Source organism: Rhinolophus ferrumequinum, chromosome 23 (assembly GCF_004115265.2).
Source record: "Rhinolophus ferrumequinum isolate MPI-CBG mRhiFer1 chromosome 23, mRhiFer1_v1.p, whole genome shotgun sequence".
In the NCBI taxonomy this organism is placed as follows: Eukaryota; Metazoa; Chordata; class Mammalia; order Chiroptera; family Rhinolophidae; genus Rhinolophus; species Rhinolophus ferrumequinum.
The window spans coordinates 9,415,250-9,441,207 of NC_046306.1; the positions used below are offsets into that span (position 1 = coordinate 9,415,250).

The 25,958-nt window shown below is 52.2% G+C and overlaps 2 protein-coding genes across 4 annotated transcripts in view; one reads left to right on the forward strand and one right to left on the reverse strand.

Moving 5' to 3' along the window:
* The window catches only part of LOC117015781 (uncharacterized), a 153,680-nt gene extending 153,013 nt beyond the window's left edge, over window positions 1-667 (reverse strand). For 2 of the 3 annotated variants that reach the window (XM_033094550.1, XM_033094551.1), the window contains exon 1: window positions 41-531. In XM_033094550.1, the coding sequence (XP_032950441.1) occupies window positions 41-74 (34 nt within the window). In that variant the 5' untranslated portion in view covers window positions 75-531. Of the gene's footprint in view, window positions 1-40 lie in introns of all 3 variants that reach the window. The other variant, XM_033094553.1, reaches the window with a different exon arrangement.
* On the forward strand, window positions 655-25,295 carry PEDS1 (plasmanylethanolamine desaturase 1). The gene is made up of 6 exons (XM_033094549.1): window positions 655-892; window positions 8,926-9,045; window positions 18,747-18,838; window positions 20,035-20,179; window positions 21,545-21,757; window positions 23,855-25,295. The coding sequence occupies exons 1-6, from the start codon at window positions 769-771 to the stop codon at window positions 23,974-23,976; spliced, it is 816 nt and encodes a 271-aa protein (XP_032950440.1). The 5' UTR covers window positions 655-768; the 3' UTR covers window positions 23,977-25,295.
* The last annotated feature ends 663 nt before the right edge of the window (window positions 25,296-25,958 follow it).

The following is a 25,958-nucleotide window of genomic DNA, read 5'->3' on the forward strand; positions in this document are numbered from 1 at the left end:
TAGCTCCCGGCCCGGCGCCTAACAGATATTAAGTGCTCACCAAATCTTACAATGTGACTCTGAGTCATTCTCATCTGTTTACTGTCCTCTCCCTCAGGAGGACAGGAGCTCAGTGTTTCTCCTCCCCGGGCGCACGGCACGAGCTGGCACACAGCAGGTGTACGCACGGTCCTCAGAACCTGGGCGCCAGGGAGGGCTCGATAAGACGGCCCGGTGTAAACCAGCCCCAAGTGGGGGGCACTGTTCGAAGTGTCCACCGGACGTTGGCTCCCTGGCCCCGGCTCGGCGTCCTCACTCGCGTTCCTTGGTCACAGCAGGCGCTTGGCCGTGCGTGCTAAAGAAATGCCCACTTCTGGGTCCAGCGGCGCAGGACCTCGCCCATGGCACGGGACAGTAAACCGAGCCTGAGATGGGAGGCGACAGGGGCCGCGTTTCCGTGAGGCGGGAGCCGGAGCCCAGGCCAGGGGCGGAGCCGGACAGGCAGGAACGCACCGCCGCCCTTCGCTTCCGCGCCCAGCTGCGCCCAGCTGCGCCCCTGCCCCTGGTGCTCCGCGGTTGGCTGCGGCTCGGAGACCGCTGATTGGTCTGGCGGCCAGGAGCGGGTCCTGATTGGTTGTGACGCGCGGCCGGGCGAGGCCCCCGCCGGCGCCGCCACCGCCCCCGGCACTGGGCAGTCATTGGGCGGCGTGATCTCGCCGCGGTTCCGCGGCCCTGCCGCTGCAGCCGCCGCTGCTAGCAGAGTGCACCGGGCGGGCCGGGCGAGTGGCCATGGCGGGCCCCGAGGACGGGCCGGGCCAGCAGCCGGAGCTCGATGAAGACGAAGCAGCGTATTGCCGGCGCTGGGGCGCGCAGCACGCCGGGGCCCGTGAGCTGGCCGCGCTCTACTCGCCAGGTAGGACCTCTGGGCCCCCCCCCTCCAGGCCTGCAGTCACCAGCCCGGGCTGCGGACAGCGACCCCGGGGTCCCCTGATCAGAACCCCAGCCTCAGGCCCCGAAGCAGAACTCCAGCCTGGCTACTGCTTGCAAATAGTGGCCCCAAGTCTGGGGACCCCATCCCATCGCCACTTCCAAGCCCAAGCCAGAACCCCAGCCTCGAGGCTTTCTGGATGCAAAGACAGTCCCATCAAGGGTCTGTAACATCAGCTCCTGGAGCTACAGACAAAGCTCCCATCGCATCCCCAAATCTGGATCCTAGCCCCGGCGCACCCGCAGCTGCAAAGAGCGTCCCTGGACTTAGGGACCCCCACCCCGGTACAAGCTGAAGCAGCTCTTCAGCTACATGCACTCCCCGGGCCACCTAAAAGTCACACCCCATCCCAGGTGCCCCAGATCCGGAATTCACACCCTAGGGCCCCATCTACGCCCCAGCCGGGACAGTGGGATGGAAACAATGACCTCACCCCCCAAATCTGGACACCTCAGCCCACCCCCCTCCACTCTGGGAACCCCAACTTAGGAGACCCCAGCTACACCCTTCCCCAAAGCCCCATCCCACTTTTAGTTTCAGTAGCTTCGGACCACCATCTCCTTCCTCCCTTCCTTCACACCCCCCCACCCACCCACCCAGTAAGGAGCGTCAGGCTTCTCCAGGTATTCCGAAATTCCAGATGGTGAGAGCCTTGCAAATCCTCTAGTTTAAGCTCTTCCCATACAGAAGCCCCAACTCCATCTCTTGCCCCTCCCCCATGTACATATATTAACCCCCTCCATTGGTGTGGAGCTCCCATAGTCCCCAGACGAGACCCCAATTTAGAAACCCTTGCCCTCAGGCCCCTAGCTTCTTCCCACTGTGCCTGTCGTTTATGCACCAGCAAGCACCAGCTCCCACCCTCTTCTCTAACTTACTGGTGAGCTGCAGGAATCTCATTGCCTGGTCCCTAGTGGTTAAGGAAGTGCCTTTGAGAACTCCAGAGTCAGGTGACTGTGAGCTGCCAGAGACCAGTCTGCTGGACATGGCCATCACACTGAGCTTTGTTTGTCAAACATTCTGACATCTTTCCGTTTACCAGGGGCAACCACCATGCATGCCCTAGCCTGGGGAGGGCATGGGATGGGTCCACTACCACCTTTGACTTCCAGCCCTGACCCACCTGGGTTTGCATACCAATTCTGCCATAACTGGCTACAAGACCCTGGGCCGTTTGCTTTCTCATTGAGTCCTGGGTCACCAGAGACCTTTCTGGACTTGCAATTCCATGCTCTGGGTGTGATTTTTTTTCCTGACCTGGCTTGGGCACCTGGCCTATGCTGCTATGGTTTCTTCGACCTTTTCCCAAAACACCCAGCCTGCACTTCCAAGGGCAGTCTGGGTTTGGCATCCTGACTCTGCTACCTAGTTGTGTGACCTGGGCCAAGCCACTTTCTCTCTCTCAAGTCTCAGTTTCCTCACCTCTGAATGGGTACAAGGTAAAGTTTATTTATTCCTTACTGTCTTTAGGAAGAGGAAATGAAATCATCCACTTTGGAAGGCACAAGGCCTGGCATACAGTAGGCGCTCCCTATTGTTAACCCAATAGTATGACCTTTCCTGTGAGTCTTGGAGTAAGCTGCCTCACTTCTCTGGTCCTCAGACTCACCACCTGGGAATCGAGGGTAGGAATTCAAAGGCCTCCTCCTTTGATATCCAGCTCTGCCCACTTGAATAAACCCTACCCGCTTTCAACCAAGTCATACCTGGGCATTCTGAGCCTCCCCAAGGGACTTCCATCTCCACATTCCACTATGATGCATCTTCGTCTAATTCTGGTTTCCCCAAGTGCCCCTCACTCTGAAGAATAGACATGCAGGGATCTGAGGCTGCAGATAGCTTCCTGCAGCCCCAAGCCTGCAGTCAAGGCCTTATCTTCTCCTGACATAGAGTTTGGGGTCCAGGGGTGAGGATCAGGGAGGGTGGGGGGACTGGCCAGACTGATTTCTCCATATTCTATAGGTCTCCCTCTGCCTACCTCTGTCCCTTTCCTGTGTGGCCTTGAGGAAGTACCTTGACCTCTCTGGGCCTGACCTATAAAATGAGCGACTGGGCTCAATACATATTGAGCACCTTTGTTCCAGTCCCTCTTCTAGATCCTGGAGGCAAAGCAGTGAACAAGACAGGAAAAATGGGGCTGGCATTTCACTAAGCCCAATATAGAAGGGAAATACCTTACTTGCCCAGTGATGACAATGCCTGTGGAACAAATACCAGGGGTGCGAAAAAAATGTATACACATTTTAAGCAATGGTATCTATGTATTACTTTTCGAAGTTGAATTGAATCATGTAGCAATGTGTGGTATGATGTTCGCTCAAAAGATGGCATTAATCAAATGAATGCTAGTGTCCTTCATTGCATTACAATTTTAATACAATTTTTTCCTTTCTTAAAATGTGTATACATTTTTTTTGGCACCCTCTGTATATATCGTGTTTCCCTGAAAATAAGATCTAGCCAGACCATCAGCTCTAATGAGTCTTTTGGAGCAAAAGTTAATATAAGACCCAGTGTTACGTTATGTTGTTATGTTATGTTATGTTATGTTATGTTATGTTATGTTATATTAGACTGGGTCTTATAGTAAAATAAGACCATGTCTTATATTAAGTTTTGCTCCAAAAGACACATTAGAGCTTATGGTCCAGCTAGGTCTTATTTTTGGGGGAACACAGTAGCAGAAAAGGGGGAAATGAAATGTTGGGGTCAGGGACCTTTTAGAGAAAGTGGCAGTTAAGGCTCACTGTGCAGGTGACATTTGAACAGAGACCTGAAGGGTGGAAGGCACGAAGATACTTCAGGAAGGATTGGTCCAGACTAGGGACACAGCCAGTGCAAAGGCCCTGAGGTGGGAGTGTGCCTGGAGCGTCTGCACAACAGCAAGGAGGCCTGTGGGCTGGAGCAAAGTAAGCAAAGGGGGAGTAGGAGATGTTTCTGGGTCCCAGGACTGCATTCTTAAGATTCCTGGGCCAGAAGCAGGTTGGCATCATGACAGTTGGCAGCAATAATAAGGCAGTTGGCATTTATTGAGCCCTGACTGTGTACTGGGCATTTTGCTCACATGGTCTCATGTCATCTCACTACAGTTGTCTGAGGTGCACCTCGGTATTAACTCCATTTACAGGAGAAGAAACTGAAACCCGGTGGCCTCTTCATAGCCCACCCCCCACGTGTTCCTCCTAATGCTTGTCCTGCCTGGATGGAGCTTGCACCTGCCCCCATCAGACGGGACGTTGGCAGGGCCAAGAACAGCATCTGTTTGGTTTGCCTGAAGTGCCTGGCATTTCGTGCGCACATTTCCCGAGACTTAGCAAACAGTAGTGACCTGCCCACGGTCACACAGCCAGATAGCAGCAGGGCCAGGACGAGAACACTGGTGGGGGCATTGTAGGTTCCATGTTCTTAGTCTTCACTGGGGGTGAGCCAGCCCAGGGTGGCTGTGCCAGAGAGGGACCAATGTTTCAGGTCAGCAGAGCAGAGAGAGTGGGCCCGGTGTCCGGGGATCTGTGAGTCACCTGAGCAGGGCTGCATGAGATGGAGGGAGTGGCACGGATGGGGCAGCCTCAGCCCAATCCCATGGGCCCCAAGGGTCTGGCCAAGGAGTGACAGCCTGGTCCTGTGGGTCCCAGGAGCCTGAGGGTCCCACAGCCTGCTCTGCTCCAGGTTTGGGTTTCACAGCAGCAGCCACCCTGTGTCAGGTGCCAGGGTTTGTGAAGTGGCCTCATGGGCAAGCCGGCAGGTGCCAGCTGAAGCCTGCCTGTGTGTGCACCACTTCTCAGGTGCCCTGGGCTTCAGGGGTAGGTAGATCCTGAGAGGTCTCTAGAGGCACCTTTCACCCTGCCCCTAACTACAGATGCCCCCTGCCCTGGGGGACATAGGGGCTCTTAGTGTAGGGTCGGGGAAAGGTCGTGGGTGTAGGAAGTGCTGGACGGAGGTCCTGGCCTGTAATCCCAGAGCTGAGCCCAGCTTCAGTCACCCAGGTGGGCGTGACTGAAGCCAGAGGACAGAGAGGCTTGCGGCTCCTTCCCTGGCCAGGCCTCGTCCTTGCCACACTCTGGGTCAAGCTTTCTCTCTGCCTTTCTCAGTCTTGTATTTTTCCTCTTTTTTCTCTCTCACACTCTGGCCTGCTGTTTCTCTTTTTTTTCCCCTGTCTCCCTATAATTTTTCCCTGTCTGTTTTTCTCCTGTCTCTCTGTTTCTCATCTCTCTGTGTCTTTTGATTCTTGTTCTCTCTCATCGATCTCCCTGTCTCTCTTCCTCTTCCTCTCTCTGGTCCCTGCCTTCTCCTTACCTACTGTCCCCACTTTCCTGAGGCCGAGGGTCTCCTAGTAGCCAAACGCCATCAGAAATACAGGTTCTTCAGGGCTTGTCTGACTGAACTGGAAGAGTCGGGCCTGATGCCAAGCCTCTGGCTGTGCCCCACCCCCGCCAGGAGAGCAGTGATAGCTGAGGCCTGGCGCCTGACCTCCCTTGTACCTCCCTGCCCTCCACAACCACACACAAGCCTGGCCCCTGCCTCGGGCCAACAGGCAGTCACTACTCTAATTTGGCCCAGATCGTGGATCCTGGCCAGGCCGGGGATGGCTCAAGGAAACAAGGCCCTAGCACTGAGCCAGAGGCAGCCTGAGCTCTTAGTTCCCCTCCACGGGCCTTAGTCTGCCCTTCAGTAAAGTGACACCTGTCAGGCCACCTGGCCGTGCAGGCCCTACCGGGCTGGACTGTCCGTGGTGTGACTTTGGTGACCCTCAAATGACTCTGGACAAGTCACTTCCTCTCTCCAGGCGTGGTTTCTCCCTCTGAAAGACCGAGCAAAGGTCCCAGCCCGTGGTGTATGGTGAAGGCTGGTGGAGGTCACCCCTGGCACTGGACCTGGCATGTAGGAAGTGCTCAGGGAAGGCCGCTTATTACTGAAGGCATATTTTATATGGATCAAAGTTGAGGCATTTGATCTGCAGAAGGATCCAGAGGCCAAAGAGAGAGTTTAGATGGGAAAATATTCCAATTTCGGAGATGTTCTCCATCACATGGGGAGTGAGCTGGGCACTAGAGTGAACTCGGAGCTCTTGCCCCCTTTTGATGGGGCAGCCACTGCTGCTCAAGCCCGGGGTGGCCAGATTCCTGGGTTTTGAAGAGAAGCAGGAAATAGGAATTTTATGTGATTTCTTTTTTTTAAGTGTAGCTAATTTTTTTTTAAACAGAGCGAAATATGCCAGAGGGAGTGGGTCTGTGGCACCTCTGATGTAGGCTAAACCTGGCACCCCAGCTGTGAGAGGCCTCAGTGGGTGTCAGCCCTTGTTACTGTTACTGTTATTTGATCGGGTTGCTGTCCCTGCAGTCTGGGGGGCAGGCAGGCAGGTTGGCATTGAGGAATCACCTGTCCCTTACCTCTAGCTGCCCCTCCCCCACACACACACCAGGCTTCTTGCTTCTGAACCCCAGGCCCTGGCCGCAAAGAGGAACCAGAATGGGGAAGGCCATGCTGGGCCAGATTGTGGTGACTCTAGCTGGGGGCTGCTGGGGTGGCAGGGCCACCGTGGCTGAAGGGGAACGCTCCTGCCCAAGAAGCAGGAAGCAAGGGGTTCTAGGCCCTCTGCTGCTGCTGTGTGACCCCTATTGGGGTCCTTGCCCTTTCTGAGCCTCAGTGTCCTCATCCATAAGAGGAATCAAGGGGATGTGATTCTGGGCGTGTCCCTTCTGCACTCAGAGCCTTGATTTTTTTCACGGAGCAAGGGGAAGGCCACTGTTGTGATTCTGGCTCAGGGCGCAACGTGCTGTTGTGCAACGTGGACAAGGCCCTTTCTCTCTCTCTCTCTCTCTCTCTGAGCCTGTTTTCCTGTCAGGAACAATGAAATGCCTACTGTTTCCTTCCCAAGGTTTTTTGGGGAGGGGTGCCCAGAGGTAAAGCCTGGCAGTTTTTCCTTTAGGATCGTGGTTGGGAATTTGTTCATTCCACGAGCATTTACTGAGCACCAGCTGTGTGCCAGGACCCTGGTGAGCAAACCAGACAGTCCCAGGCCTCCTGAGTTCACATTTCGGTAGCAGAAGACAGATGTTATATAGGCAGTGACAGTCCCCGTATGGTGGACTTCATGTTGGGGGAGCCCAGGGGTCAGAGGAGGAATCATGGTTGGCTTCGTGGCGGCAGAGATTCCAGGATGAGATTTGTAAGAGCAGTGCCAAAGTCAGCCCGGTGCAGAGGGGGTGAAGGGAACAGCACACACAAAGCACGGAAGAGGAGAGAGGACAGATGCAGGAGGAACCTTCCTTATGTGCCCTGGCCCCTTTGGTTGTAAATCACTCACAGGGGCCTGCCTGGCCCTATGATTTAAGGTGGGCCTGACCCAGAATGTGGTTAGGGCCATAAAGGTGATGGGGCATGGAGGGAGGGACCAGGGACAGCAGGACAGGGTTGGGTAAGAGCAGGGTCTCAGGAGCCAGACCCTCTGGCCACAGGATCCTGGTCTGTAGCTTAGTAGCTGGATGACCTTGGGCTACTTCCTTGGGACCATTCTGACCCTCAGATTTCTCGTCTGTAAAATGGCATCACCTCAGCAGGTATCTGGCACATGGTAACTGCTCTGTAGATGTTAAACACTAATGATAAGAAAATTATTATCGTTAAGAGTCTTCCATTCCCTTGGGACCAGCTACCTGGGAGAACAATATTCCCAGGGGTCCTGTCACACATTCTGCATCCCCGACATGTTTTTGTTTCCCTTTTTTCTAAATTTAATTTAAAATTATGAGAAAAAATTTTTGATAGAGTTAGTACATTCACAGATTTTAAATTCAAAAGGAAGTAAGTGAAAGCCAGCCTTGACGACATAGTTTTTTCTGTTGTTTTGTTTTGTTTACATAAATGGCTGCTGTTTGCACTTACCAGTATGTCCTGGATATCCCTCCACATCCACACATAAACAGCCAGCCCAGCTTTTTCCTAGCTACAGAGATGCTGTGGACCAAATTAATTTGGCTGAGCCCCCAGGCCACAGACACTAATGGCTTGATGCCTCAAACAAAGCTGCAGTGAAGTGAATCAGCTTGTCTGAGCTCACATGCCTCTAAAACATGTGTGGCCACATTTAAAGAGAAGATTTCCTACCCACATCCTGATTTTTGGCTTCTCTTGAGAAGCTCCAGCCTCCCTGGGCCCATACTCCCACCTGGCAGTTGGTGGCCAGTTGGTGGCCACTCTTTAGAAAAGGCATGTGTGCTGCAGTGTCCCCCTGTCCACACGCGGCCCTCCTCACTCCACGTTACCCGCTGGCACCCAGAGACTTTGAGCGTTTGTGACCCCTCATCTTCACACTGCCTCTTCTTCCCTGTGACTTACTCCCAGACCCCCTGCTCCTGGCAGGAGCCCTAGGAGTGGTAACCAAGGCCCCGTTTCTCCTGAATTCCTGACTCACTGCCTGGAGCCCTGCTTGATGGAGGTTGGGGTCTGAATCTCTGGGATTAAAAGCAGTTTGTAGCTTCTACCTCTAAGTAATTACCTACAAAAGGGCATAAATGAAAACCATGGTGTCGGTTAAAAAAAGCTTATTAAAGATCCCTCTGGTGTCTCCAGAGAGAGCCCAAAGGGGCCCAGGAGATCAGCGTTCTGGTTCTGTCTGCCAAAGACTTGGCACATACGAGGCTGGCTTCATGGTTCTATGACCTGTGCACAGGGACCTGCGTTCAGATGGCCCCACACTTGATTTACTGCAGCCATCCCTGAGTATATGACCTTGGGCAGGCCCTTTCCCCTCTCAGGGCCTCAGTGACATTATCTGTGAAATGGGTAGATTGGAGCCTTTCCTTCATGGTTGTCCCTAAGTTCAGCCTGTAGTTAGCACTGTAGACTCATGGAGTACAATTGAAAAGCCCCCCACTTGGGGCCCAGCTCTGCCTGGCTGTGCTCCTCCATCCTCTGGACCACCTGCCCTGCCAGCTCACCTCTCACCTCTCTCCCTGCAGGCAAGCGCTTCCAGGAGTGGTGCTGTGTGGTCCTGTGCTTCAGCCTCATTGCCCACAACTTGACCCACCTCCTGCTGCTCGCCCGCTGGGAACACACACCCCTCGTAATGCTGGGTGTCGGTGAGTGCCTACGCCTTGGCTGCCTGCCTCGGTTTCCACAGGGTCCAGAGACCTACCTAGTGTCTACACCACTCTGACGGCGACTTGTACGTGTGTGCGTGTGTGGGTGTGATGCTCGTGTGTGTGTGCTCACGAGTGCAGTACGTGCTGGGGGAACCCTGCCTCCCATCTCAGTCGGTGGCACCTGTGTCCTTCCTGTCAGTTGGGCCAAAAACCTGGGCATCCTCCTCTGTTCCTTCCTCTCTCACGTTCCACATCCGAACCATCAGCAAATGTTCTTGACTCCACTCTCAGCATGCATCCAGATCCAACCATTACTCTGCACCTACACTGTCCCCACCCTGGTCCAGCCACCATCCTCTCCCACCTGGACTATCATGGGAGCCTCTTCCCTGGTCTCCTTGCCTCCCACAGCCAAAGGGATACTGTTAAACCCCAGGCAGATCAGGCCATTCCCCTGGCCCCCCCGTATACTTGGACTAAAACACCAACTCCTCAACACAGCCTGGCTACAGCTCCTCTTCGGCCTTCGTCTCCCTCCACTCTGCTCTGGCTCCCTCTGCTCCCCCCTCACTGGCCTTGTCACTGTGCCTCCACTATGCATTGGACACTCTCCTACCTCAGGGCCTTCGCATGTGCTGTTCCCTGCAGGAACTCTTCCTGCAGACACCTCCGTGGGTCACTCCCTCATCCAGGTCTCTGCTCAGAGGCCCCTCTCAGGAGGCCCCTCTGATTATCCCTCAGAAATAGCGGCCCTGTCATATGCTGTCCCCTCAGCAAATAAAGAAGAAATATATTTCTTTCTTTATTATCTGTCTTCCCCCTACTCAAGTGTCAGCTCCCTGAAAGTAGAGTTTTTCGTCTATTAACTGCTGTGTCCCCGGCCCCAAACACAAAGCTTGGAACACAGTAGGTGCTCGATAAATATTTATTAGATCAGTGAATGAATGAGTGAGCAAGCTGCAACTTATTAGTACACTGAGTGTTTTCCTTTGGTCAGTCGTCACCCGTCTACAGCCTGACAGGTGGATGCCACGCTGGTCATCATTTTTCAGATAAGGAAACTGAGCTGAGGCTCAGCGAAGTGACCGGCCCAGAGTCATGTCTCAAGCCAAAAGCACAACAAAGGTCTTAATTCACTGTCTCCACTCCTGGGTCCGGGATGACTAGTTTCCTTCCTCTCCACTCCCCGCCCCGCCCTCTTCCCTCGAACTCACACACTCATCCCCTCCCCCGTCCTGGGCTCCTAGGCTGAGGGGCAGCCGTGCCCTTGGCCTGTCTGACCCTCCGTAAGCGGTCAGCTCCTGCAGGCTCATTAACAGCATTCTGGCTACCTAAGCCAGCAGTGCGGGGCCAGCGAAGGGAGCCGTCTGAGTCTGGGATGGGATCGGCACGTGCTCGGGGGCCCGGCCAGCTGGAGGAAGGGGGCCTGCATCCATCCAGTGCTGGGGAGCCTGGGCCCCGTCCACGGGAGCCAGATGGGCCCCTCTGCCCAGGACTGCGAGGGACCTGCACCCCCACCTCTGCCTCAGAGCTCCACATTCAAGGGCAGGAATGTAGACAGTGTGAGCCCTAAAGCCCCATCTGGGGTGCTTCCCAGCAGGTCCCAGCTCCACCACCTCCTGGCTGTGTGGCCTTGGGCAAGTGTCGTTGCATTGTTGAGCCTCATTTTCCACATCTTGTAAGTGAAGCTGCTCGCAGTATCTGCCTCCTACGGCTATTGTGAGGTTAAAACGCATGTGTGTATAACAGCTGAGAGGGCCAGTGACGGAATAGAGGTAGGGAGGGGACACCGCCCAACATACCACTCACAGGGGCTTGGGCCTTCTACCTCAATGGTCAGTTTAACAAATGGATATTTCCCAAGTGCCTACTATGCCCCAGGCTGCAGACTGGGCACTTTTATTAGGTTGGTGCAAAAGTAATTGCGGATTAAAAGGTTAAAAATAATTGCAAAAACCGCAATTACTTTTACACCAACCTAATAACTCTTGGTGGCAATCTAGTGTGGAGGTTCTGATCACCATCCTCCGAGAGGCCAGGAGATGTGCCCTTTGGCCCTCACCCAGGCAGCAACAGTCTGGGATCACATATCCAGACCTGCCCGGCTCCTGAACCACGGACGAGACAGCCTCCGGTTAGCACTGGGAGGAGGGGGTATTCTAGGCAGCAGTCCCAGCTTGGGCAAAGAATCGGCAGCGTCAGAGCCCAGGTGTGTGTTGCGTGAGCCAGGACAGTTGGTGACCCACCTCCCTTCCCTGGTTGGGACTAGAGCTTCCAGTCCTGAGCCCAGGAGATCGCTGGCTGTCCAGCCAATGCATCTGACTCCAGCTTCCCAATCTCGTACCTTTGTCTCTGTGCTGATAAGAGCAGACAATCCCCTGATAGTGATGTTTGCACAGACGCTAATCAATTTAAGTAGCTGCTCGGATTTGTGTGTAAACACGCAGGAAGTAAGGGCACTGTGCCAGTCTACAGAGCCCGCCCCCGGCCCAACATTATCTCCCCAGAGTTCCGGTGCCTCTAGCAGGCCTTTGAAACCCGGAGAAGCAGAAGCATGAAAAGGTGCCCAGTTAATGAATGCAAACAGATGGCGCAATGCTGGGAAGAAAATCAAGATAAGGTAGTAGGCACGGAAGAGGCGAGAGATCGGGGAAGGCCTCTCTGTAAGAGTGACACTTGTGTAGAGACCTGAAGGAGGTGAGGGAGGGGGCCAGGCAGATATTTCTGGGAGGGGCATTCCAGGCAGAGGGAACAAGTGCAAAGGCCCTGTGGCTGGTGTATGCCCATTGCACTGGGGGATAGAAGGAGGCCAGGGGTTTTATTCCATGGGCCATGAACAGCCATTGGTAATTTTCCCGAAGGGAGCTGACATCAGCTGATGCTGCAGGGAGGACAGACGAGGGCAGGGAGGGCCAGAGAGGAGGCAGAGGTGGTAACCCAGACCTGGGTAGGGTGGTGGAGGTGGTGAGAAGCTGTGAAAGGTGAGCCACCAGAATGCTGCCAGGTTGGCTATGGAGGTGAGAGAAAGAGAGGTCAGCAGCAATTCCAGGTTTTTGGCCTGAGTGATGGAGCGGATGAAGCTGGGGTAGCAGGCTTGAGGGGAAATGCTTGAGATACCTGCCCGAGAGCCAAGGAGAAGTGTCGAGCAGGAAATTAGAAATCTGGAAGCCCAAGCTGGAGTCAAGGAAGGCAGCTAGAGATCAAAATCTGGGAGGCCTTGCTGTTGGAAGAGGTGATGTGTGAAGCTCAGGTACTGGTAGTGTGCCCCCCAGCGCTGCATGGGAGCAGAGAGGAGACGCAAGGCTGCTGTTGCTTCCAGGTTGGGGAGAGGAAGAAGAGCCAGCCAACAGGTGGGGGTGCGCCGCAAAAAAAGGATGTGTTTCCAGAAGAGTTGGGGGACAGCGAAGGGGCCACTGGATTTGGCCACATCGGGGTCATTGGCAACCTTGACCAGGACTCTTGTCATGAATGAATGAGTGAACAAATGACAGCCCTGAGAGCCCTGAGCTGTTTGCTGCACTTGGAGAAAGTGGATGGAGAGTGTGGGTGCTTATGAATTGGTCTTTGAAGAAGAGGCTGGGAATTTTCTGGCAGACAAACAGAGGAGAGGGTGTCACAGGTCAGGGGCACAGTGAGTGAGTGCAGGGTGGGCAGTAAGGTCAGAGGTCACACGGCCTTAGGTTATGGCTGGCCTGGCAGGTCAGGTGGGGCTTCTCCATGTGATTCTGAGCTGAGAGATAGGATTTGGCTCCAGGACTGTGTGGACCAGTCCTCTGTCTCAGCCACTCTGTCTCCACAGTAGCCTTTGAGTTGAGCAGAGGCAAAGAAGTCCTAGCTGGGTGACCTGTGGGGAAGTGGGGCCCCACCAAGAGGCCCAGGAACTGTCTCAAGGTCACCCAATGAGTCAAGGTAACCTGGAGTGAGTCATCCCCCATCCCAATGTCCTGCAGACAGGGAGGCAGCCAGGCCGAAGCCGTCCCCAGGGTGAGCCAGCCTCCAGCCACGGCCACTGGCTGGGACAAAGAAGCTTCTGTGCGCCCGCCTCTGCCACCCCTGCCCTGATTAAAGCAGCCTCAGGCAGCAGGCCTGGAGCCTAGAAACAGCCAACCAAAGAGGCCCAGGGAACAAAGAGCCATTTCCTCCCAAAAGGAGGGGAGAGCTCCTCCTTCCCCAAAATAATTTCTGACCTCTGTCCAAAGCAGACGTTCCCCCTCTGCTTGGAAGCCTGAAAAGGCCCGGTGCCAGTCATTTACCAGATGACAAAACTGAGGCTCGGAGAGGGGAGTAATATTTAAACTACTAACTATACCTACCTTTGGGGAGCGCTTACTGTGTCCCAGGCACTGTGCTAAGCACTTTACCTGCATCAGCCCATCTTGTTAACTGATTGTAGTTAGGTGGAGTGAGTACTGTTAATACCCTTGCTTCCGGGACTTGGCATGACAGCTCAGCGTCATCATGCCCCTTGTAATGGTCTCGGCCACGCTCCAGCAGCCCTGACTGCCCAGCTGCTATGTGACCATGGGAGGAGTCGCATTTCCTCCTCTGGAAGTCGGGATGTGGAGTGGACATGAAGTGGGATAATACACTTTTTTTTTTAAAGAATTATTTACATATATATATATTTTTTTTTAATTTTATTGGGGAATATTGGGGAACAGTATGTTTCTCCAGGGCCCATCCGCTCCTAGTTGTTGTCCTTCAACCTAGTTGTGGAGGGCGCAGCTCAGTGGCCCATGTGGGAATCGAACCAGCAACCTTGTTGTTCAGAGCTCACGCTCTAACCAATTGAGCCATCCTGCCGCCCCGAGATAATACACTTTTTTAAAATAGACTTTATTTTTAGAACAGTTTTAGATTTACAGAAAATAAGCAGCTGGTACAGAGTTCCCCTATACCCCTACCCCCAGTTTCCCCTTATGCTTAACATCTTGTATCTGATATTAGTGTCATACATTTGTTACAATTACTGCTTCAATATGGATACATTTTTATGAACTAAAGTCTGTAGTTTATTCAGATTCCCTTAGTTTTTACTTAATGTCCGCTTTCTGATCCAGAATCCCATTCAGGATTTCACATCACATTTAGTCGTCCTGTCCCTGTAGGCTCCTCTTGGCTATGGCAGTTTCTCCGATTCTCCTTGTTTTCCGTGATCTTGACAGTTTGAGGACTGGTACTTCGTAGCATGCCCTTCTGCTGGAATTTGGTATTTTTCTTAGCCTGATTTATGTGTTTCAGAGAGGAAGAGCTCAGAGGTAAAGTGTCATTTTCATCACATTGTAGCGAGGGGATTCCACACGACTCAGGACTGATGTTACCCTTGATCCCCGGCCCAGGTAGTGATTGTCAGGTTTCCCCACTGGAAAGTTACTCTCCTCACCCCCTTCCATACTGTCGTCTCTGGAAGGAAGTCACTGTGTACAGCCCGTATTTAAGGTGGGGGGAGCAGTACTCCCCAATGATGCACTTTTTAACACCTTTGATATAGCACTGGCCATACAGGAAGTCCTCCAATGTTGAGCGTTTATCACAAACATTGTTTTTCCTAATACAAATGCTCCTCAATTTACGATAAGGTTACATCCTGATAAAATATCATTAAATCAAAAATGCATTTAATATACCTAACCTACCAAATATCATTGCTGAGCAGGAAATTGGAAATCATTTCTTAATTTTAAACGTGCTTAGAACACTTTCGTTAGCCTACAGTTGGGCAAAATCATCTAATACACAGCCTGTTGTATAATAAAGTGTTAAATATGTGTAATTTATTATGTGTCTCACTTTCACACCATCATAATGTCAAAAAAGCGTAAGTTGAACCATTGTAAGTCTGGACCACCTGTATTGTTTTTGCCATTATTCTTGTCATCTGTAAGGATTAAATGCTAAGGACGATTAAAGAGATAAGATGTGTAACCGGTTTAGGAACGGCCAGGATACAGTTTAGGGATTAAAAGAGATAAAACATTTAAGATGCTGACATAGGGTCTAGTACCTAAATTGCTAGACCCAAAAGGAAATGAGGGCATATGTCTCCACACAGGTTTGTATGTAAACGTTTTCACTGAAGTGTGAGTCATAACAGTCCCTACCTAGAAACAACCCAGACGTCCAACAGCGAAATGGATCCGCTCGCTGTGGGACATCCAGACAATGGAATACTCTTCAGCAATTAAAAGGATGAACTACAAGGGGGGTGGGGGGTGGGAGATGAGGGTGAGGGGGATCAAATATATGGTGATGGAAGGAGAACTGACTCTGGGTGGTGAACACACAATGTAATTTATAGATGATGTGATACAGAATTGTACACCTGAAATCTATGTAATTTTACTAACAATTGTCACCCCAATAAATTTAAAAAAAAAAAAGCTAAAAAAAAAAAAAGCTAATAAAAAAAGGATGAACTACAGATCCATTAACTACTTGGATTATTCTAGAAGTATGCTATTGAAAGAAGCTGGACCCAGAAGAGCACATGCTACGTGAATCCATATGAAGTCCTAAAACAGGCAAAACCAGTCTATAATGAGGCGAAGCAGATCAGAGGTTGCATAGAATAAGCGTAGAAAGGAAATTAGGGGGTGCAAGGTTATGCGCTGAGAAGCCGCCTTCCCAGGAAGGCAGCATTTTTTTTATTGGGGAATATTGGGGAACAGTGTGTTTTTCCAGGACCCATCAGCTCCATGTCAAGTCGTTGTTTTCAATGTAGTTGTGGAGGGCGCAGCTCATTGGCCCATGTGGTGTTATGAGCTCCGCGCTCTAACCACTGAGCAAACCGGCCTCCCCGAAAGCAGCATTTAAGGGTGTCGTTAGAGCTGTCGGTGTAGGGCCTCAACGCACCTCAGCTGACCCCTCACTGTGCAGTGGAAGATGCTGAGACCCAGAGGATCAAGGGACTTGCCCAGGGTCGCCCAGCAATATGGTAGCAAGATATGAGGCCCCGATTCTTGATCTCTATTCACCTTAGCTCTTGGCCACATGGCCTCTTGTCCCTCCCGCTAGGCACAAGGCCGTGTGTGTACAGCATCTGACAGGAGGCAGTAGGAGCTCTGTTAATGCCCCTGGACCTCCTGACAGCTTAAGGACATGAAAGGGTGCTGGCAGGTAAACCCGCCTCTGTCCATCCCACGGCTCCCACTTGCACGCCATGGGACTTGGGGGAGGGGCGAGGGTTGTTAACTTCTGAGAGCCCATTTTCCCATCCAAGAAGTGGGGATAATAAATGAAGCAATCTCAAGTGGTGACAAGGGCCGTGATAGAAATAAAGCAGGGAGATGTGACCAAGAGCACCTGCCCGAGAGATTGGCTTTAGCCTGGGTGGTTGGGTGATGACTGCCTGGAGCTAGGAGGCTGAGGAGGAGCCAGCTATTCGGGGATCATAGGGAGGGGTGCGGTGCCAGGTCGAGGGACAGCCAGCCAGAAGCCCTTGGCTTCCGTCGCCCTGACACCCTTGCCCAGGTCCACCGTCCCAGCATTGTCACGGAGGAGCAGGACTGCCCAGCCCGGGTGGGGTCCTCAGTCCACAGGCCCAGCGGGCCCTGCTGAGCCCTGTGCCGTCCCCAACCCGGACAACTGTGCAGTGTCACCCTGTGGCCTATCCTTTGGCTTCCGCATTCCAGGAGGTGGTGCCGTGTGTCCTTATCACCAGGAACTTGCAGGTGCCTGCATGTAGCTGTGTCTCCCCTGCCCCCGCCATCTCACCCGTGTTTGGCATCCATGGGGTGGAGTCTTCATTCATGGCCACCCCTTACTTCTGGCCCGGGCATCAGAACGGCATGTCCACAGTGATCTGCGCGCCCACTCTTGCCCCCTCACTTATGACTCCCGTTCTCCAGGGAGGCCTCCAGGGGCTTTTCTGCAGGCTCCAGTACCCCCAAGCCCTGGTCTCCCGTCACCAAAGGGCTGAGGGCTCTAGCAGAACTCAAAGATCCCTTAAATGACATCGCTGGGCCTTGGACGAGTTCACACGGAGAAAATGAGTCGAGGGACGGGGTTTGCCTGAGGTCCCGTGACCCAGTGGACTGCACTCATCACTGAAAACTGCACTTGGTCCCGCCACGTTTGACAGCTTTTCCCTCCTCACGTCTCTTTGCCCTGGAGATGGTGAGCTCAATGTCTGATGCATCTCTAGCTCTAGAGCTTCATGCACAGCACAGGTCCTCGCAGAAGGTTGCCTGATAGACTAAATAACCGAATGACGACAACAACAGTAATAGTAGATATGGAGGGCTTACTGTGTGCCAGGTACTGTACCTAGTGTCTACATTGATTAATTCAGTGAATGTTTACTGAACCCCTGGTAAGTGCCAGAAACCGGAATACAGCCGTAAACAAAAGATTACAATCCCTACCTTTGTGGGGCTGACATTCTTGTGGGGGAGACAATAAACAAAGAACAATGGAGTCCAAGGTAACAGGTGCTTGGAGAAAAGGAACAATAGGAGATGGGAAACGCTGGAAGGTGAGAGTGTTTACAATTTTAGATCAGGTGTCCCTAGAGGATTTGAGGGAAGGCCTCAAGGAAGTGAAGGAGTGAGATGTGATACATCTTGGGAAAGAATGTTCCAGGCAGAGAGAACAGCAAATGTCAAAACCCAGAGGCATGTAAGGGCATTCAGAGGACGGGACACGCCTAGAGCCTAGATGGCTGACATACAGGAGAGGGGAGCATGATGGGGGATGGCACTGAGGTGCTACCTAGGACAGGTGCTGGCCTCTCGGCCTCAGTTTCTCCATGTGTACGATGGTGATGGTGCATCCTGCTGTATTAGATTTGGACCTTTGAGGCAAGTTAAGAGCCCATCTCTGGCACTTGCCATGTATGCCACCTCGGTCTAGTTACTTCTGTTCTCCAAGCCTCCATTTCCACCTCTGTAAAGTGAGAATAAAAACTGTACCAACTTCGAACAGATCATGAAAATTCATTGAAATCCTCAATTAATGGTCCTGCTATGTTTTCTTTTTAATCATCATTCCCATCTATCTACCTAGAGGAAACGGGGGCACAGAGAGGTTAAGTAATATGCCCAGTGTCACACAGCTAGTGAGTGACAGCTGGAATTTGAGTCCAGATGTAATAGCTCTTCTGTATCACACTGAACCCTCAAGTGACTGAATGGTGTTGGGGTCTCTGAGGGGTCCCTACTCCAGTTCTGAATCAGTTGAGAACAAAGACAAGGAAAAGGCTGGTAGAGGTCAAATTATCATGTTTATTGTTGATAAAAGCTATTATAGATGGAGTGGGGGTGGGAGGGAGCATGACGTCTACCTGAACCTAAAGTAGGACATTTCCATCTAGTCATTGGCAACACTGGAGCAGAGTGGGCTTCCCTGTGTGGGATGACTGGGGTCAGAGACAACGGGACAGTCAGCTCCTAACAGGGAAAGGTTGGGCTGCTCTGAGCATGCCCAGTTTATTCTCTCCAGACTCACCAAGCAAATGAGTTCCCACATCTCTCATGGGGCAGAGCAAGTAAAGGGACAGATCCAGATTGAGTGGTATTCCTGAGGCACCATTCACAGGGAACAAAGCGTACCAAGTAGAGAAGGGACAGCCTCTACACTAACAAATGAGTGAATGAGCAAGCAAGCAAGTGAATGCATGGCTCCCTAATAGGGGGTGAGTAGGTGGGGAGATGTCCCTCTGTGTGTCCCGCTGCCCAGGCTCACCCTGTTCTTGTCCACAGTTGCAGGGGCTCTCATTGCTGACTTCTTGTCGGGCCTGGTGCACTGGGGAGCTGACACTTGGGGTTCCGTGGAGCTGCCCATCGTGGGGAAGGTATGTATATTGACCCAGCCCAGCCTGTAACTTCTGGAAAGAGAGGATGTGCTCTCTGACCTTGGGTGAGCCCCTTTTCCTGTCTGAGCCTCTGTTTCCCTATCTGAAAGATGGAAACTATCCTTCCAGCCTGACCTGCATGCCCCTCCTCTAGGACTAGAACAGGAATCCCCTGGGTTTTTCTGGAAGCAAAAGCATCAGGCATGGGACAGTCCGAAGCTTTGATATATGTCTGCCTCACCAGAACCCTTGACTTGGGGGGCCACATCCTGTTCTCCTTTGCCTGCCCTGCCTCACTATTTCTTTGTTTATTTGTTTTAATTGAACTTTATCTCGTATCAATCAGACCTTTTTGATTGTAAGTTCCAGAAAATCCAGTACAAACTAGCTTAACCAAGCGAAGGCACTGATTTGTGTACTGAAAATTTCAGGAGTGGAACCAAATTAACGCGTGGCTGGGTCCAGTAGGACAGACAGACCATAGTTCTCAGTCCAGTCTCTGTCCATGTCTGTCTCTGCTTTGCTTTCTGTTGGTTTCACTCTCATGTAGGCTTTCCCCTGGTAAGGTGGCCAAGATGGCTCCCAGCTGCCTAGACTTCCATCCTTCTAGCCCCCAATGGAAAGAGAACGCTCCTTTCCCATAGCTATAGCCAAAGTTCCTTGGCTCACTTCCATTGGCACAGCTTGGGTCACATGGCCATCCCTCAGCCAGTCCCTATTGCTGGAGGGACGGAATGCTCTGATTGGCCAAGCCAGGGTGACATGCTTACTCTAAACTAGGGAATGGTGGGCTCAGCCCCTACTAAGAGAAGAGGGGGAAGCTGTGACCAGAAGGAAGGGCTTAGATGCTGAGAAGAAATAGAGGGTGCTACCTGTCACTGAGAGGACCTCCTCAATTGTCGTAAGGTGGGAAAGAAGGGTGGAGATCACCTCCAAGCCCCTTCTCAGTCCAGGTGGGGAGACTGAGGCCCAAAGGAGGGCAGTACCAGCCGGAAGTCCCCGCCAGGTCATTGGGATCTATCCTCTGCTAGAGCTGCTCAAACTAGACCCTGAAGGCTAGGGGAATCTGTATCAGTGGCATGGTGAAATGTTCTGGTGCCCCAAGGGCAAGGAGGTGAGCTCGCATCGAGTGTGTGTAGGAGGTTGTGGCTGACTGGTCAGATGTATCCCCACTCACAATTCCTACCCCACCCCAGGCTTTCATTCGACCATTCCGGGAGCATCACATCGACCCGACAGCCATTACGCGTCATGACTTTATCGAGACCAATGGTGACAACTGCCTGGTGACACTGTTGCCTCTGCTGAACATGGCCTACAAGTTCCACACCCAGAGCCCTGGTGAGCATGCCAGCTGGTGGTGACCTCCAGGGGGCCATCGGGGACAGACACTCCCCTCAACCCCCCGGAGCCTGCTGTGGTTTGTGTGTATGTGTGTGACCCCTCACAGTGTTATAAAACAATTTTAGTTATCTTCTGGTAAAATTGGGATATGTGACATACAGGTCTCTGTTTCTAGCTTCTCTTAAACAATCCGATCTGTCCAGGGGTCCTTGTTCCCACTTGGCTTCACCGGACGGGAGCTGAGCTGCGGCTGCCCCCATTAAGACAGGACGCATACTCTCCAATTTGCCACAGTCCCCACTACTCCCTGCTGTCCTACACCCAGCCCCCCCCCCCCCCCCCGCTGTCATTTGCACTACCTACCTGGCCCTGAGAGCTTTTGGTTTTGCTGCCCTGGCTTAGTGGAAAGAGTAAGAGCAGTGATCTAAAAACAGTCTTGTGTTCAGATCTCTGCCCTGCCTATTTTAGGGAGGGAACTTGTCACTCCAAAGCAGTTGCTTCTCCTCTCTGAGCCTCACTTACCTTACCTGCCAGGTCTTGTTCTAACAACTTGACACCTCACTGATCCTTAGAGCAGCCTTCCTGAGAGTAGATGTGATGAGTGTCTATGGGGGAGGGTGCTGTGGTGCCCCACCCACATCCTCCTCCCAAGGGGTGTAACCGTCCCATGGCTGCTATCAGTGGTGGCTGCTAACAGCTCCCAGCAGCCCCTTCTGAGAACTGTCAGGGCAGGTCCTCCCCCTCCCCTGGGGATGAGCCTGAAGCCAGTGACCGAACACCTACAAAGGACCACCCCACTCATTTCTAAGTGGGACCAACTATAGAGCCATTAACACTTCAGAGATCCATCCCCCAGCCCCAGGATCAGGCTGAGGCAAGACTATCCCCACACCCCATCTTTGCTTAGCTCTTCCCCTGTCCCGCTTTCCCTCCCTCGGATGTTTTTCCAGAAGAGAGGACTCCCTGCCCCCGCCCCCAAGTAAATCACGTGCACCTAAATCCTTGTCTCAGGCTGTGTTTCTGGGGAGCCTGGACAAAATCCTATTCCCATTTGATTTATGAGGAAGTTAAGACTCAAAGAGGGAAAGTCACTGACCCAAGCTCATACACACAAGTGTCACAGCTGGGATCTGAAGCCAGCGCCACATGACCCCAGAGCCCACGTTCTTCACTATTCCATGTGATGACTCACTCGCTACCCACGGAGCAGCAGGGGAGCCTGAGCTTGCCTGAGCCCATGTGGGAGGTTGAAGGAGCCTGGGATGGGAGTTGGCCAGGGTGAGTGGTGAGGGCCAGGCTGGTCACAGCCCGTGTGACGGCTGTGTGGGCCCTATGGGCACCCACCCTCTCCCCACCCTGCAGAAGCCCTGGAGCAGCTGTACCCCTGGGAGTGCTTCATCTTCTGCTTGATCATCTTCGGCACCTTCACCAACCAGATCCACAAGTGGTCACACACGTACTTTGGGCTTCCTCGCTGGGTCATCCTCCTGCAGGACTGGCATATCATCCTGCCGCGTAAACACCATCGCATCCACCACGTCTCACCCCACGAGACCTACTTCTGCATCACTACAGGTGCGGCTGGAGGGTGGCATGGAATGGGCCACCCCTGCTCCAGCTGCAGCTGCATCCTCAGGGTCAGAAGGACAGAGGTCACAGTGGGAGGTCATGCAGTCCTTGCCCTGTGGGAATGTTCTCAAAACACATTTATTGAGTACCTGCTATGTGCCAGGCACTCTCCTTGGCACTAAGGACACAGCAGTAAACAAGACAGACACCCCCCACACCTCACGGAGTAGATTCCAACCACTCATCCATCCAGCGAGTATTTACTGAGCACCTACTATGTGCCAAGCACAGCTCTGGGCTTGGGACAGAGCACTGAACAAAATAGGCAAAAATCCTGACTTTGTGGCATTCACATTCTAATAGGGGACATTCCAGACAATCAATAAATAAGTACCGCATCTGATGGTGCTAACTGCTCTGGAGGAAAATAAAGCAGGGGGTAGGAAAATGAAATGGGAGGACTTCATCCTTTAAACAGGGTGGCCAGGGAAGGCCTCACTGAGAAAGTGACATTTGAACTCAGGGAGAAAGTCACACAGATCTGGAGGAAGAACACTGCAGGCAGTGGGAACAGTAGGTGCAAAGGCCCTGGGGCAGGAGCCTGCATGTTTGAGGCGCAGCAAGGAGGCTAGTGTGGCTGGAGTGGAGGACATGAGGGGCAGAATGGTAGGAGAGATGACAAAGTCCAGGTGTGAGGAACGCCATGGGGAAGAACAAAGCAGAGGGAAGGGCAGAGAGTGAGGGGGAGCATTTTCAGAAAGCTGAAAAAGTATGGGAGGGGACCTGCAGATTAATAGGGACAGATTAGTCCAAGCAAAAGGAACAGCAAGTACAAATGTCTTAAGGCGGAACATCCTGGGATGACTGAGGAACAGGAAGGAGGCCCACATGCCATTGGTAGTTAATGGGCCAGTGCCAAAGAGGTGAGGTGAGGTGAGGTGAGACAGGCAAGCAGGTTTTCCGGGGCCAGCTGGGTGTCTTTCAAGGTTAAGTATATCAGAGGTGATGTCCGGTCAGGCCAACTTAGGTTCAACTATGAGCTCCTCCATGTGTGCCTTTAGAAGACTCCAGCCTCCCTGGGTATCATGTCTCATCCACAAAATGGGGCTGCCACCTCATTCACATAGCACCTTCACAGGGCTGGTGTGAATGGCAAAATGGCAGATACAAAGTGCTTGGCATGTAGGTGGGTACTCAATAAGTTACAGTGACTGGGTTTTTTGGTTTTTTTTTTGGAGGGGGGTTGTTTTGTTTCTTTCTGGAGGTAGAACTGAGAACCACAAAAAAATAGTTCTAGCTCTTCCTGGGCGTGGGGGTTGTTTTGTTTCTTTCTGGAGGTAGAACTGAGAGCCACAAAAAAATAGTTCTAGCTCATCCTAAAATCATGCTCTTTGAGAGAAGATAGAGGGATTAGGAGATCTGTTAACTGCTCAGCTAGGGTTGGGATCTACCTTGGTTTGGCCACCTACTAATTGGGAAACTCCCCTCCAAGCCTCAGTCTTATGTGGAAAATGGGACTAATAATAGTATGTACCTCATGGTTTGGGTCGGAAACTAATCCAGATTAAATAACATTGTGATCAATATTTACTGAGCACCTACTACATGCTAGGCATCATTCTTGGCATTGGAGATCAACAGTGAAAGAACATGGGGTTCTTTCTGCTCTCCGAAGCTGACATTCTAGTTGAGGGATGGGGAGAAAACCCAGCACAAAATGGGGGCGTGGTGAATTAATGAGAATGGGTACATTATCATAAAGGCTATAAATAAATAAAAGAGAGTGACGTGACAGGCCTGGAGTGCTGTTTAAGTGGTAGTCACGGAAGGCTTCCTGGAAGAGGTGGCATTTGAGCCAAGTGATAAGAAACGCTACCATGCCTAGCATATAGTAAGAAAGTGAATGAGTGAGGGGATGAAGGCATGTCTGAGCAGCCCATTGGCCTCGTCCTTAGATTCCTTGGTCTGTCCTTGTCCCCTCCCCTCTGCACACCCACTACCGGTTGCTCTTGCCCCAGGCAGGGCCAGCTCTCTCCCTACATCCCCTCAACTGCTGCTCTCCCATTCAACCCCCACCCTCCGGTGCCCTGTTTTCCACTGCAGGCTGGCTCAACTACCCTCTGGAGAAGATGGGCTTCTGGAGACGCCTGGAGGACATCATCCAGGGCCTGACAGGCGAGAAGCCTCGGGCAGATGACATGAAATGGGCCCAGAAGATCAAATAACTCCTCCAGCCTGCCACCTCGTTGCCAACCTTCCCCAGACCCTCAAACCGAAGCCATCTGCCAAATTCCAGCCTTCCTCGCACTGGCCCCTCCAGGTGGAGAGGACACCTCCTGGGCTGGGCCCGGGTACCCCCAGCCCACCCTACGTGACACAGAATACTTGAGCCACTGATTTTTCATTTCCTTTTTTTCGTTTTCTTTCCTTGGCCCCTCCCCAACCACCTGAGCTGCTCTGTCTGCCAAGCCTGACTACAGAAAAAGGAGCCCCACCCTGCCAGCCATCCCTTGGGTAGAGGGGAAGCTCACCCACTCCTCCTTACTCCTATCGCCTCTGGCCCCGATGGGCAGCCCTTCAGTATGGCTGGCATTGGGGCCACTGAGTCATCTTATCTGTCCCTCCTCGTCTGCCCCCCAGTGACCTAGGAGCCCTCAGGCATACCTAAGTGTGCCTGGAGCATTGCCCTGCCATAGCCTGGCAAACTGACTCCAGAGGCCTGGGTGAGTAGGCATCCCCAACCACCTTCAGCCTAGCCTTTCCACCCAAGGATGGCGAAGTGCAGCAAGGCTATGAGGGCCGCTGGCCAGAAGAGGCCAGAATCCCCTGCCCAAGTCTGGATTCCCACTTTTCCCCCAGCCCTCCCCTCTCTGCCCATGTGATTCCAGCCAGAGCTAATTTTCTAACTGAAGGAAGTCATCGCAGGGTGCAGCCTCTGCAATGGGTTTTGGTCATTTGGAAGGGGACACAGTGTCCCTCTGGCCAGGGGTATGTCAGAGAAGAAAGAATGGGGCTTTTTTGTTTTGGTTTTTTTTTAAAGGTGCTTGCTTGTTTAATGTAAATAATAGAAAGCCTTAATATCTTTTCTGTAACGGAGTAATATTTTAATGTCATGTTTTGGATGTACATAATATATTTATAACAAAGCAGCAAGAGTCTACCTAACCTTGGCTGCCTCGTGTTTCCTGGTTGGCTGGGGAAGGCGGGTAAAGGAGCCTGGAGGGTGAGACCCCACCCTTAGCCCATTCCCAGCTCCGCCCCCAACCTGGGACAGTGAATTAATGTTGACATCTGCTCCAAACACTTAGAGGGGACCCACGATTTGGTGAGGAATGGTCTTCACGCAGGAAAGCATGATGATAGAGTAATGAAGTCTGATCCCTATTCGTGAATTCCTTCAGCAAATGTTTATTGGCACCTGGTGTGTACCAGGCTGTGATCTGGACATTGGGGCATAGAGTAAACAGACAAAGACGGACCCTAGTGGAGTTGACCTCCTGGGGAGAGGGACAATAAACAAATAAATGCACATGGGCATTCAGATGTTGATTTGTAAAGAAAATCAAAAAGCATGGAACCACACTGGAAAAGCAGGGTGGTGGTATTTGGCAGGGTAGTCCAGGAAGGCCTCTCTGAGGAGGTGACATTTGAGCTGAGACCTGGAGAAGATGGAGCCAGTTGGGGAAAGGGGCTTTCTGACTGGACAGCAAGTGCAACGGCCCTGAGGGCAGGAACGAGTTTGGGGTTTTTAAGAGACAATGTGATTGAACTGGAGTGAGCAAGGGAAAAATGGAAGATGAGGTTGAAAAAATAGGGATTAGTTATATGGAATCTCACCAGCTGAGGTAAGTGGGGAAACACTGGATATTTTAGAGAAATGAGCATCTTGTTCGTTTATTCATTGGACAAATAAGGTACTTCCTCTGTGCTAGGCACTGGGATTCAGTAGTGAACACTACAGGCATTATAATCAATATTAGTCTGGACTAGATTCTACAATGTTAACCAGAAAAAAAAAAAAAGCCTGTTGGGGATAGAAGTGATAAAAGACCCAGAGCAGTGATAAAGCATTTTTTAAAAACTGACCCATAACTTCATTTTCCTTAAAGTTTACCCACCACTAGACCTGATTTGTGACTGTCTCGGGACCACAAAAGGAAGGGATACTAGAATTCATCAACTTACAAGTGACAGAAAACTATATAAT

What these genes read in the sequence shown, in the direction of transcription:
- PEDS1 (XM_033094549.1), top strand. Translation starts at nt 769, where the DNA reads ATGGCGGGCCCCGAGGACGGGCCGGGCCAGCAGCCGGAGCTCGATGAA. An exon ending in GGCCGCGCTCTACTCGCCAG is followed by an intron (nt 893 to 8,925) that starts GTAGGACCTCTG and finishes CTCTCCCTGCAG; the next exon opens with GCAAGCGCTTCCAGGAGTGG. An exon ending in GTTCCACACCCAGAGCCCTG is followed by an intron (nt 20,180 to 21,544) that starts GTGAGCATGCCA and finishes CCCACCCTGCAG; the next exon opens with AAGCCCTGGAGCAGCTGTAC.